At 46.4% G+C, this 12,770-nt stretch overlaps 1 protein-coding gene across 2 annotated transcripts in view; it reads right to left on the bottom strand.

Annotated features, from left to right (window-relative positions):
• XPO7 (exportin 7) overlaps positions 1-12,770 on the bottom strand; it is a 61,353-nt gene that overhangs the window by 18,049 nt on the left and 30,534 nt on the right. For both annotated transcript variants that reach the window (XM_019514498.1, XM_019514499.1), the window contains exons 8-16: positions 12,434-12,507; positions 8,561-8,680; positions 7,458-7,604; positions 5,852-6,024; positions 5,081-5,274; positions 4,254-4,359; positions 2,752-2,887; positions 1,537-1,610; positions 381-461 (exon numbers count right to left, since the gene is read on the bottom strand). In XM_019514498.1, coding sequence (XP_019370043.1) covers positions 381-461; positions 1,537-1,610; positions 2,752-2,887; positions 4,254-4,359; positions 5,081-5,274; positions 5,852-6,024; positions 7,458-7,604; positions 8,561-8,680; positions 12,434-12,507 — 1,105 coding nt within the window. The remainder of the gene's footprint in view (positions 1-380; positions 462-1,536; positions 1,611-2,751; positions 2,888-4,253; positions 4,360-5,080; positions 5,275-5,851; positions 6,025-7,457; positions 7,605-8,560; positions 8,681-12,433; positions 12,508-12,770) is intronic.

Below are 12,770 nucleotides of genomic sequence, written 5' to 3' on the forward strand. Positions count from 1 at the left end.
CCTACTGGAATGCCTGCCACCAGATACGAGTAGCAAGTGCTCAAACTCCCTTGGCCACTTGAGAGGTAACTTGTATGTAAATGTGCCCGCTTCCCCAAAACATTCAACAGGAGAATGCAGCCAAGGGGACAAGGGAGCAGGTGATGACAAAAATCAATGCCAATATTGTGCGACTGGAGTTGCTGCTCCATTTAGTTATAGAATGTTTATGGTGAATTAAGAAAAGACCATCTGCTAAAAATGCATTGCGAGGAGATCAGTGAATAGAAACAACTAGGCCATGTGCAAAACTCTCTCCTTTCATCTGAACACCTTGGCGTGCTCTTCCTAGGTTTTGCCACATAAGTTCTGCATGCCTAGGACTCTACTAAAAAGGATATCCAATGGAGAGGTCATTGAGAAGCTGCAGCGTCTTGGAGGTGATGGGTTCACACCGACCCCAGTACTTCAGGTTGGTGATGCTAAAGGAGAGGACAACAAGGACAGATCAGAAGGACTGCTCAGTTTTCCTTTGTTGTGAGGTCAGTTCTTCCATCAAAAGTCACTCAACATCAGCAGCTCCACCCTCCACCAAAACCACAGACATCACAAGCCACAAAATATTGGTATAAAATTACTGTACTTACATTTGGTTGACTAGAAAATTATCCTTCAGATAATCTTCACTACTTGGGTCCCAAGCTACACTGGCCCATACCCAGGCCCTTGGAATTCTGTGGCACTCCAGGGCTGATTTCTGCAGCAAGGGTAAGAGAATTCTGCGGCAGTGACAACATGCAGACGTATGCAATTCTGCACCTGCACCATCCACTGTCAGCTGCAGAATTCTAGTAGCCCTTGCTTCTGCCGGGAGAGCCATTTCACCCCTTGTGGATGTGCAGCTCGGGTGCGCAAGGTTAGGCAGGCACCGTGCACGTCAAGGACACTGCTAAAGGAGTGGGGAAAGCCGGTGGCCATGTGCCTCTAGGCGCACGGCACTGGGCTTCAGCCCTGGAGCTCCTGAAGCATTCTGAGTTCTAATGGAGATTGCCAGAGGCCCCACAAAGCCCAGTTGACACATTCAGGCCAGAGGAAGCTGCCCAGCAACAGGTCAGAGTCTGCTCAAGCAGAACAGTTTTAAGGATACTGCCACTACGCTAGCATGAAACCGGGCTATTTGTAAGGGCCTCTTGGTGTCCCCTCCTTGCAGTGCATTTGTGGCTGGTGATCAGCAATCGTGATGTGAGTGCACCAACAGTTGAGGCTGCCCCTGGTAAGCAGATGTCAGACCACAGCCTAAGACCACATCCATTCTTTTGGTGTAGCTGGCAGAGGATCACATTTGTGTCTCTCCATGGCCCAGGCTAGACTCCACAGTGGATAAACATCTGGGATGCTGCACGTGACTCACGCCCCTGATCACAGCCTACCATTTTCTTAAGCAGCCAGCAGTTACTATTCTGAAGTCTGGACATGACTCCCTTAGGTTCAAGATGTCCCATTCACACCTTCAAATGGACCCTGGAATCCCTGATGGCAGCATGCAGGAACACTTACATTTTTCCTATGAAGACACTCAGGACCATGGTCTCGTCATTCAATCCGAGGACCTCAGAGAGACGGCGGTACAGCTGGAAGAGAGGAGAGCAACAGCATTCAGAGCACAGCCAGGAGACGCACAGATGAACACTTCCCCGAGAGCCCCCTGCTTCCTTATTCAACCACTGTGGAGAAGATATCAGCATCCTATCAGTCGCTTCTTCCTGTAATCTGGGCATCATTTTTAACTGGGACCCCGGTAGGCCCTCCCATCTATGTCTTGCTGTACATCTGCACTGCATCCCTATGATACAGACTTTTCTGGCGGGGCTTTCGTCTGCACCCTGGGAAAAGGGATTACCTTAAATCTAGGAAAAATGCGGTTCCCTCAGCAGATGGGGACGCAAAGAAACAATGACATTTGTGCCTCAAATAACCTGGCAATGGAACTCCAAGCTGAAAAATTCCTAGCTCCCTTGCAACGTCCTTGCTCCCAGCACTGGGTACTACAGGTGAACGGAATGGCTAAGAGTCAATTTTGGGAATAAAAACAGCCTTGTTTCTTTGTTGCACAACTTGGGGCTGCATGATGATGAGCGTGAACTTCCCTGGTAGCTGGAAAGCCAAGACCTGGCTTTGTAAACCTTGCCTCATTTCCAAGGCATGCCCTTTTAGGCAGAGAATGCATCAGTTTTGACCTCAGCTCGAAGGCTCATTTTATCTTCCTATGGACTACCTACCAAAAAAACCCAAAACAAAACAGCGCCATGCCAAAGTCCGGCACCCTTCCCATTCAGATGCTTATACAGCCTCCCCATGTCCATGATTTTTAAGTACTCAGTGCTATATGTATTTTACCCCACATGTAACTGCTATTTACCCTTATGTTATGGATACAGAAGTGAGGTAGAAGCACATAAAGTGACCTGTTGTTGCTCTTGTGAAGAGCCTGTTAAAGCAGGGACTAAAACTCAGGGTCTACAAAGACCCGACCCACTGCTGTAATCATGGGGTTCTCTCTCCAACACAGATGACCATCTTAAGAGGTACTGTTTCCACAAGATGATTCCAGAACAAAATTTAAAAGCGGGTATTATAGAAAGCAGGAAGAATGTGGCTTCTAAGAAGCCTTTCCTTCTCGTAAGAAGAGAACAGATCAAATTCCAGCAGCTTAAACATCAACAGAAAAGAAGAAATGATTGCTTCCTCACAATTGCCGGGCAGAGGGCGTACCTTGGAGGACTTCTGCACCTGGTCTCCAATGTAGATCTTTCGGAACTGCTCAAAGAAGCTCAGCATGGCCAGCTCCAATTTCTCGTTGCCAGCCTGAGCTAGGCGGGAGTCTGTCAGGTTCATCAACTGAAGCACCCTGGAAGGAGGGAGACAATGCATTTAGGAACTGTTGGACACCCAACTACTCCACAAAAACAAGAAACATCACAAGAAACAGCACTCTGGACATCACTGAGGGTGGGTAGATGCTATTCAAGGCACCTGGTACCGATTCCAAGCTTTTTCCTTTCCCTATAGGGTGGCATTTTGGATTGAGAGTGGGCAGAGCAGAGTAGCAATATTATACGTTATGGCCAAGATCTTTGTCCTGGGTGAACTACTTTTCCATAGGCAGAATGGTCAGTGCAAGTCCTGTGTGCTGCTTAAGTTGCACTTAATCCAGAGGAGGGGTCCAGGTCCTAGTGCTGACACTGGAAAAGGGAATTTCATCCCCTACTGTGCCAATACAATGCTAAGGAGCAAGCAAGCAGAAGTCCCAACTTGTTTCTTATTAGGAGCACTGCACACACGCTGGAGCTCATAGGTAATGACTAGGAATAAGCCATCACGGTGAGAAAGGCTTTCACTGACTCAGTCCAGAGTCAGGATGTATGGGGCAAATCAAACAAGACTACTTCTTTGAAAAGAGTGCGGAGAGAAAGGATCAAAGCAAGCAGATTAACAACATGAGACTGCTTTGTGTATATCATACCCCTGAGGGCAGTTCGGCATGTTTGAAGTTTTGGTATCTTCCATCCAGTTACTCCCTAGCTACAGGAAGAGCCAAGAGGAGACTCGGTCTCCTACTAACCACAGCTAACAGAAGGACAACGTTTGTAAAGGCACAGATTCAGCTCCTCTTGCTCCCCCTAATCCCAGAAGAGAACTACAAGGAATTCTGCTCAAACTAATGTTGCTTGCGAGTCGCAGACTGCATATTAGATTACCCACACCAATTCAAGCTGAAACCGAGAGGCCTTAGTATTCTGACACATGCAACACGGGAACCAAAGCCACCCTGCGGGGGATGCCAACTACTGAACAGGAACTAGAACTGCCTTGAGGTGTTCACAGTCAGATGCAGCTGGGTTGTTTGTGGGGGAGGAAGAGGGAGATGAATATAAGAAACCCAGAAAAAAACTTCTTTCCCCAAAAAACACCATGCATTTGGTTCTGTTCTGTAGCACACATTAAAAAAATAAAAGAGCATCTTCCATGCTCTTCCCCTCACAATCATTCAATTGCTTGCTAAACACTCATGCAGACACCCCAATTTAGACAAATCCCAGGCAAAGCTTACTCAGCTTCTCCCTTCAGGGGGGCCAACCTCACCTCGTTGCTTTTAATGAGAAGAGTGTTAAAGGGAAAGAATACTTGCACCTGCATACTAGTCACTCTTTCAGGGGGACGGGAGGGTCCTCAAAAATACAACAGCCCAGCAAAAAAGCAGTTAGCATCCCTACCGACAAACCAACTCGCCATCCATCGCATCCTGCTCATCTGTACTGGCGAAGGAAACCCTACCACCGATCACTGCCCCGATGATGTAGACAAGCCACGTAAGACGCCCTGAAACCAACAGACCACATCAGAACAAAGCACTGAGCAGGCTACATGATAAGGAGATCCATGAATAACAGATTATCAGTGATATGCACGTCCGGAAGCTCAGACAGTTCCAGAATGACCTGTTTTCCCATTCACTGAAGGGGAGGCATGACTTCCACAATCAACACATTTGCTTTGGCTCATCATGCATCACCCAAATTTGTTCACCATACAAGACCATTTCACCACAGGAAACCCCCTTCTGCAGACTCCTGGAAATGCTGTGTATATTAAGAAGAGTGCTTTTTTAAGTATGTGGCATTGACTGATATGCTAAGAGACGCTCAATTCACAACCATACACTCTTCTCTACGCATAAAAGGTTTACTGTTTTAATCATGCAACTGTATAATTAAAGCAGGACAACCTCCTATGTTTATCCTAGTACAGCTCATTCCAATACTGGAAGGAGACTAGGATATACCATTAAGAAGGCACTTTAATAAAGCCACTAGAGAGCAGACAGTTGTCTGTACCCAACATTAAAGAAGCCACAGAACAGTTGCACCAGTACAAACCCCATATGCAGGCCAAGTCCAAGTGTATTCCAGCCACTACTCCCCAAAGGAACATCAGTGAGACTCCATCTCACCAAACAGATAATCGCATGAGGAGAGAGTGGGCTTCGGGGATTCCTAGTTCAATGGGCCCCAAGTGATGACTGTTCCTGGGCTGCACTCACCTTCCTGCACTGCAACATCCATGGGGCTGGCGGTGGCACTCTGAAGGAGCTCCTGGTAAGACTGGGCTGACTGGTCAAAGAGCTGCACAAGCAGAGCACAGGTTTTCTCATACTCACACCGCCCGATGGTGGACAGCTGATCTAGCTGCTGTTGTACAAGGCCAGTGTCATCTAGAGGGTCTTCCAGCCCATCTCTGCACAAAAAACAAGCAGATGATAAAGGCACATCAAAAGCAGTTCTGGCCTAAGTCACAACATAAGCTTATCTCCATGAGGACAGACTACGCCTCTTCTAGGTCTACATCTGTTCCTAGACCTGGTTGCCTGAACCTTTGTTGGCTAACTGGGGAGCAGTACACAGACTGATGCAAGAAAACCAGGCCATCACTGCTGCGGCTGCGGCCATAAATCAAAACAGCACCAACTACTTGAACTGGAGGAGAAAGTACACGCTGCACTGAATACACCTTTATTACAGGCAGATTGTTCATCGAGGGCTTCGTACCTGAAGTGCAGGCATTAAATATTAAAGGCACCCATCTGGATGCATGTATTTTCTAATCTTTATGGCTTGGTTCACTTGAAATATACTGTAATATATGAAGACTGAGCATCTGATTCAGCCTTTTTTTTTTTTTTTTACAACTCAACCGACAGTCAGGCATAACTTCCTCCCCCAGAGTCCATACAGGGACAGACCAAGACCCCAACAAATTAAGATGCATTTTCCCTGCCTCATTCTTCCCACACTGTCAGAAAGGTTCCCCTTACCTCAGGATGATGTGCACAGACTCGAGCCTGGATGTGATGTAAGCTTTTGTGACCTCCGGCGTATACGTTTCTAGCATGTGAGGTTCTGTGGCTTTAACGTACGGGACTGAGGCTGCCAGCCTTTGCCACAGGCTCAGGAGATAGTGAACGCTGTTTGGCGCAAACTCCCAGTGCTGAAGACAACCAGAGTGGGAAGAAAGAAAACCAGTACATTTAGGATTCCAAGTGTCATGTGAGCCTTGCATCCTTTACCAGCATTTAGAAGCTTTATCCAGGATGCACTGCTCAAAAACTTCACAGCTTCATTCTGCACATATTTAACACTGAATTTAAGTTAGCATCTAAATTACAAGAGAACCAGAGAGCAAAAAAAGCCCCAACCAGAACAGACCCACACATTCCCCCCCCACCCCCGTCAGCTAGAGCACCAAGAATATGTCAAAATTAGCTTCCGTGACTGTCAGCCGAGCAGAAGCCTCCAGCTTCCAGTCAAGGCTCAGAAAAACTGGAACTGGAAGGCGTGGACAAGGGACCTCAATACATTGCCTCAGTGATAACAGTGTTGTTGCTTTATCTGCCCTTTTGTTTTAGCATTCCAGTGTAGTGCAAAAAATACACCTGTGCTGTAAAAAACACTGCAGCAAGTGAATCCTCAGCTGCTGGGCTCCATCTCTTTAATGGGTCAGCATGCACAGGTTTCTAAGGCAGCCCTTTGAAGTATCCACAGCCCAAGAGAAAAAAAAAATCCCCAACAAGCTGCACACTTGGATGCACCAGACTTTCCTTGCTGCAGATTTGGGTTTGAGTCTTTTCTTGAAATATTTTAGCAGGCTGCTCCAGCCAGCATTTTTACGCCTCCCACATAAGAAACACCCATTCTACCAGAGAGGAAAATTATACAGTTGCACCGTAATACACAATTACCAGCACTGACGCTACATTAAAGCAACACTGAAACGCAAAAATTGGTTCTTGTGAAGAAGACATTTCAGTCCCCTCTCATGGCTGTCCACACAAAGATCCTTCCTACTTTATCTCCTGCACTATTATGATCATCTCTCCGTCTTTCTCTCCAACACGCCTGTGAGAGATGATCGAGAGCGTTAAAGTTACGTTGCTCTTATTTACCTCTGACAGCAACAAAAAGCTCCATGCTCCCTAAACGTCTGCTGATGAAAACTTCCAGTTGGCTTGTAATTACCACGAAAGGATTTTTAGCTGCGGTGTAGTTGTATGCTGTATATCAGTGAGAAACCCAGAGGGAAGCTTGCGTGGTGTTCATATTGCTAGCAGTAAAACCACCCCCTTAACTATATTTTAATAACAGATTGATGCACACTACTAAAAATAACCAGGAACGAGCAGGTTTTGCTGCTGAGGCATGGAATAACTCCAAAGCTGTCACTACAACCCTCCCCTCCTGTATCATTCACACCAAGTTCACAGAAAAACAGTACCGTGTTGTAGGACCCGGCTGTTGTAAGGTTTGCTTGGCTTGCCGCTAGGCCTCATAACTGGCACTGCTACCATACAGTACAAGGCACGGAGTGGACACAGACAGCAAATTCTTCTCCTGTTAAAGAGGCCTAAGGCAATAAATTCCTACCTGTAGGCTGGTCACGGTGAAGTTGGCAATGAGTCGGATGACTTCAGGGTAATTTTCCACTTTCACTAGCTCTCCCAGCTGATAGTTGCTTTTCAATCGGGCCAGCAGTCGGCAGAATTCATGGTAGTTGTTTGGGTCTGACAGACTCTGGGCAAGAAAGACAAGGACATTAAACAATGTGACCGGCAGCACACTTGAGTAATGCAGAGAAAGGGCGTTTGGGGTCTTTTTCTTCCTTAACTCTGTCACTGACTCACAGTTGGTCCTTTTCTAAAACACAGGTAGAGTGCTTCCCCACCTCCTTAAGTGAGCTGGAGATGTGCGTCAACCGTACTGTGCAAACACTATGTTCTCTCATAGCTACACAGTACAGATCAGCAGCTAAAAGTCAACGTGAAGCTTAAGGCAGGCAAAGCATGTCTACTGCATGGCATCCAGAATAGGCACGGAGCACTTCGCTCCCACAAGGACAAGCTGTAAACCACAGGGGCCCAGCACAGTGCTTCATATCTTAATTTTCTTCTCCCTCCACAAATGTTGTTAAACTTTAAAGAGCTTTTTTTTTGGATCAGGAACAGGGGACTGAGAGAGAGAAGGAAGAGATACCACCACCTAATCTTTCCTTTGTGGCCTGTGCCAGATAACTCTCTCTCAGAGCTTTGTCCAAGGAAGTTCATAGCTGGCCCTAGTGAAGTGGCACCTGAAAAGCATTCTCCCAAGCTTTGCTGATCACAATGGCTGGGAAGTTTTCTAGATAACTGGCATATATCTCCCCTTTTGTCCAGCTAGAAACCCAACACCCACAAACATGCCTGAGGCATCAGCTCAAACCCCTACCTTAACTGACAGTCACATTCATCTCTCTCAGCTTTCTGATTAAACTGCCCGTTTGGTTATTTTTAAGTTTAAAGACTCTCCATCTCCTTAAAATATTTAGTGACTCTGATTTCCTTTGTGTGTTTTCTGCATTTCTCCTAAAGTGGTGACCAGAATGGAAGAGTGGCAAATGTGACAAGTACAGTAGTGGAAGCTCTTTCCAGAAAGCAATATGCCTCGCCAGAGGAGACACAAGCAACACCAGTATCTATTTCCAATGCACTCACCTGTGGGTTCTCCAGTATTCGTTTAACACCATCAACAAGATGAGACAGGAACTTGGCCCTCTCTGCGTTGTTAAAGAGGGATCTGCGTACAGAAGCTATCTGCACTAAGCAGGATAAAACCTGAAAGCAGCCAAGGGAATAAAAAAAGAAAAAGATGCGATTCAAACACAAGGGAACAGGCCAACCTACTGTTTTCTGCATCTGCCAGAGAGACTAGCTCATTCAAGTTTGTGATATTCTGTAGCAAAAAATCAATCAATCAATCGGTCTGGTTCAAGGGGCAGCCTTAAAATTTAACAACCACTTCCAAAAATTCTCTCTCTGTGAAGAGAGAAAAGCAGGAGAAATCCAGCAGGAGCAAATAAATTACGAAGGGGGTTAAGGGACTGCGCTATAAAGAAATCATCTCTCCAGCTTGATGGCTTAATAAACATCCGACTTTAGGCAAAGCACACATTACAATTCCCACTATGCTGCCATGTGGCAACAGAAATAGGGGATTTCTCCAGATGCCGAAAGCAGAAAATACAGGTTGCGTCCTCTAATTCCTCATGTCTAATTCCTCATCTAATTTCTCATGCATGTAAACAAAGGCTGACCTGAAAAATCTACCTGCAGCATTAGGAAAAGCCAGCCACTCTCTTCTTAGAAGAACTTAACATGGGCTGAGGAGAGGAAGAAGAAAGGCGAGATATGCATCTTAGATGAAATATTAAAAAGGGCTTCCCAGCTCAGCCCCCACTTCTGAAACAGAAGGCAGATTCCAGAGCTTCAGTGGCACAAGGGAAGCTATTACTAGACTCCAGAATGGGGCTCTGAACTTTAAGAACATTAAAAAGAGACTTAATTATGTGCGGCAGCAACTCATGCTGAGGCAAGTTCTGTTCCCTCTGACCAACCTAATGACTACCTGCTCGGCTGCTGAGCCTTTCTGATTGCTGCTGTAATGGCCAAGAACTCAGAGCAATTACTGGCTTAATTGCTTTAGATTTCTGTTTAACAGCGTGAGATTTTTTTTAAATCTGTCTTGCATATTTAAGGCTCCAAACTCTGTCTTCACTAAGGAGCACTAGAAAGAAGCGACCACTTCCATTCTTCCCTGCTCTCATGAAATAAAACAAAACACCAATACACAGCAACGTTGAAATGATCCTCTCCTCCCCAGCCAGAGCTAATGCTGCAATGAAAATGGAAAAATGTTTATTCAACAGTACTGGAGTGCCTGTTCTATGCTACCCCCTCTCCGCCACACCCAAATAACTTAATGGTTTTCAGAGAAGCATACGCCAGTAGCATAACAATATAAATTGTTCCCACCCCTAACCAGCACCGGTGACGACCACTTCTTATAGTTCTTGGAGCACAGATGCAAAGCAGCTTCTCTTAATATGGGACCTGAAGGGCATCTGCAAATTCTTCCATTGCACCAGCAGTGTGTGCAGCTCAGAACAACTTCCAGGTAAGAAAAAAAAGGCTTTGCACAACTCATGCTGGTTTGGCCAGGGACATTTTGGGGACTTGTCAGAGATGCGCGGACTGAGCTCAGCCACAGAATGAGGAACTTCACACAAGAGCTCAAAACCCAAGCTATGTAGCCACTGGCTGGCAGAACGCTGTCCAATGCACAGAGTAGAATTCAGCACCAGGGCCCTGGCAGATTTGCTACCTGCTCACTACATAATTTTGGGGGTAAGACTTCTCTCTGTGTAAATCATCTCTGGGAATCCTATTCTATAGTCCTCTTTATGGGGGTGTAGAAGGCTTACTATGTTGCAAAGCACTCTGAGGTTCTCAAGGGCTAAGGTAAGGGCAAAAGGGCAACTGTGGGTCAAAACATTTTTGGATGCAACAACTCGGTGTTGAGGAATTTGCACAGCCCGATCACAGAATCATAGAAAGTGAGGGTTGGAAGGGACCTCAGGAGGTCACATCCAATCCAGCTTCTCTCCTCAAAGCAGGACCAGCCCCAACTAGATCATCCCAGCCAAGGCTTTGTCTAGCTGGGTCTTAAAAACTTCCAAGGATGGAGAGTGTACAACCTCTCTGGGTAACTTGTCCCACTGCTTTACTACCCCTCCTGCTGAGAAAGTTTTTCCTAATATCTAGCCTAAACTTCCCTTGCTGCAATCTGAGCCCACTGCTCCTTGTTCTATCATCTGCCACCACTGAGGACGGTCCAGCTCCGTCCTCTCTGGAACCCCGCTTCAGGGAGTTGAAGGCTACTATTAAATCCCCCCCATCCCACCTTTTCTTCTCCAGACTAAATAAGCCCAGTTCCCTCAGCCTCTCCTCAGAAGTCATGTCCCCCAGCCCCTTAATCATTTCCATTTCCCTCTGCTAGACTCTCTACAATTTGTCCACATCCCTTCTTTAGTGTGGGGGGCCAAAACTAGACAGTACTTCAGATGTGGCCTCACCAGTGCAGAAGAGAGGGGAAGAACCTTTTCCCTCAATATGCTACCACCCCTCCTACTAACGCAGCCCAGTATGTCGTTAGCCTTCTTGGCAACACGGGCACACTGTTGGCTCATATTCAGCTTATTGTCCATTGCAACACCCAGGTCCCTTTCTGCAGAGCTGCTGCTTAGCTAGTTGATCTCCAGCCTGTATCGGGACGTGGGATCGTTCCATCCTCAGGGCAGGATTTTTCACGTGTCGTTACTGAACCTCACGAGATTTCTTTTGGTGCAATCCTCCAATTTGTCGAGGTCTCTCTAAATCCAAGCCCGTACCTACTACTCGCCTCAACTTGGTGTCATCTGCTAACTTGCTGAGGGTCCACACTCCATCCCGTCTTCCAGGTCACTGATGAAGATATTGAACAAGGCTGGCCCCAAGACCAACCTGAGGCACTCCGCTTGAGACTGGCTGCCAGCCAGACAGAGCCATTTATTACTATCCTCCGAGTCCAACGATCCAGTCAGTTTTCTATCCACCTTACAGTCCATTCATCCAGCCCATATTTCCTTATCTTGCTTGTGAGAATGTCGTGAGGGACCATATCAAAAGCCTTGCTAAAGGCAAGGTATATCATGTGCGCTGCTCTTCCTGCATCCGCAGAACCAGTCATCTCATCATAGACAGCAATCAGGTTGGTCAGGCATGACTTGCCTTTGGCGAATCCATGCCGACTGTTCCTAAGCATCATCTTCCCCTCCAGGTGCTTACAAATGGATTCTTTGAGGACCAGCTTCATGATTTTTTTTTTTTTTGATTTTTTTTTTTTTACATGTTGTACTGGTAAACTATTTAGGTGCTGTTCTGAACTCATTGTCTACCATTTTAACCGGAAGCCAAGCATCAGGACTGCAAACACTTCTTAGTATTTAGTAGCCTCCAACAGTTCCTTTCTAGCAGTGGAAATGTTTGAGAAGTTTTCACCACTACAAGTCATTCCAGGAAAGAGAACACCTACTGTACAAGTGTTAGTTTGCAGCTGCCCCTTTTCCTTTGCTCTCCATGCCTTCCCCAGAATGGGGATCAGTCTGTGTTGGGACCCACGTTCAGGAGCGCATCTTCCGCTCCATTGTGGGCAAAGAAGTAGGGCTGTAGGCACATGGCATGGAAAAGTGGTGGAAACAGGGGCAACAACAGGACAAAGGCCCTAGTTCTTTCCCCAAACTGGGCAGACCCCGGTTGATGATGTACTGCTGCTGCTGCTCCCCTCTCTTCCTGGACCCGACCAGGACGGGAGCCTATACGCGTTCATGGATACCTGGAAAATCTCTCTGTCCTGGAAGGGGCAGGTTTCCCACCAGAGAAAGTGAATGAATGCTTGTAGTTTCTACTGGGAGAATGACGATTTTTCCCCCCGGTAGAAATTTAACACCTGTATGTGGCCAGTGTCATAAGATCTGCAAACCTGAAACTCACCAGAGGAGAAAATGAAGGAGGGATGGAATGATACAGGTCAAAAAACAGCTGCAGGGTTGAAGAATCTAAGAAGGCTGAAAAACAGAAAGGAGCACTTTATTGTGAACAGTTACTACACTCAACAGATCTACATGTGTTTATCTTCCCCATCTCTGATGGCAAGCACACATTACACTAAGAAAGGACTCTATGAAAAACAAAATAAAAGAAAGAAGCCTCTCTGCCAGCAGTCAATCACATCCTGCTTCTTTCCAATGGGGAGGAGGGAAAAATATAAGACAGGAGTCTTTGCTCTCCAGATTCCTATAAGGTAGTGATCCACATTTAGCACCTTGGC

Source organism: Gavialis gangeticus, unplaced genomic scaffold (genome assembly GCF_001723915.1).
Source record: "Gavialis gangeticus isolate Ggan-Ray unplaced genomic scaffold, GavGan_comp1, whole genome shotgun sequence".
Taxonomy (NCBI): Eukaryota; Metazoa; Chordata; order Crocodylia; family Gavialidae; genus Gavialis; species Gavialis gangeticus.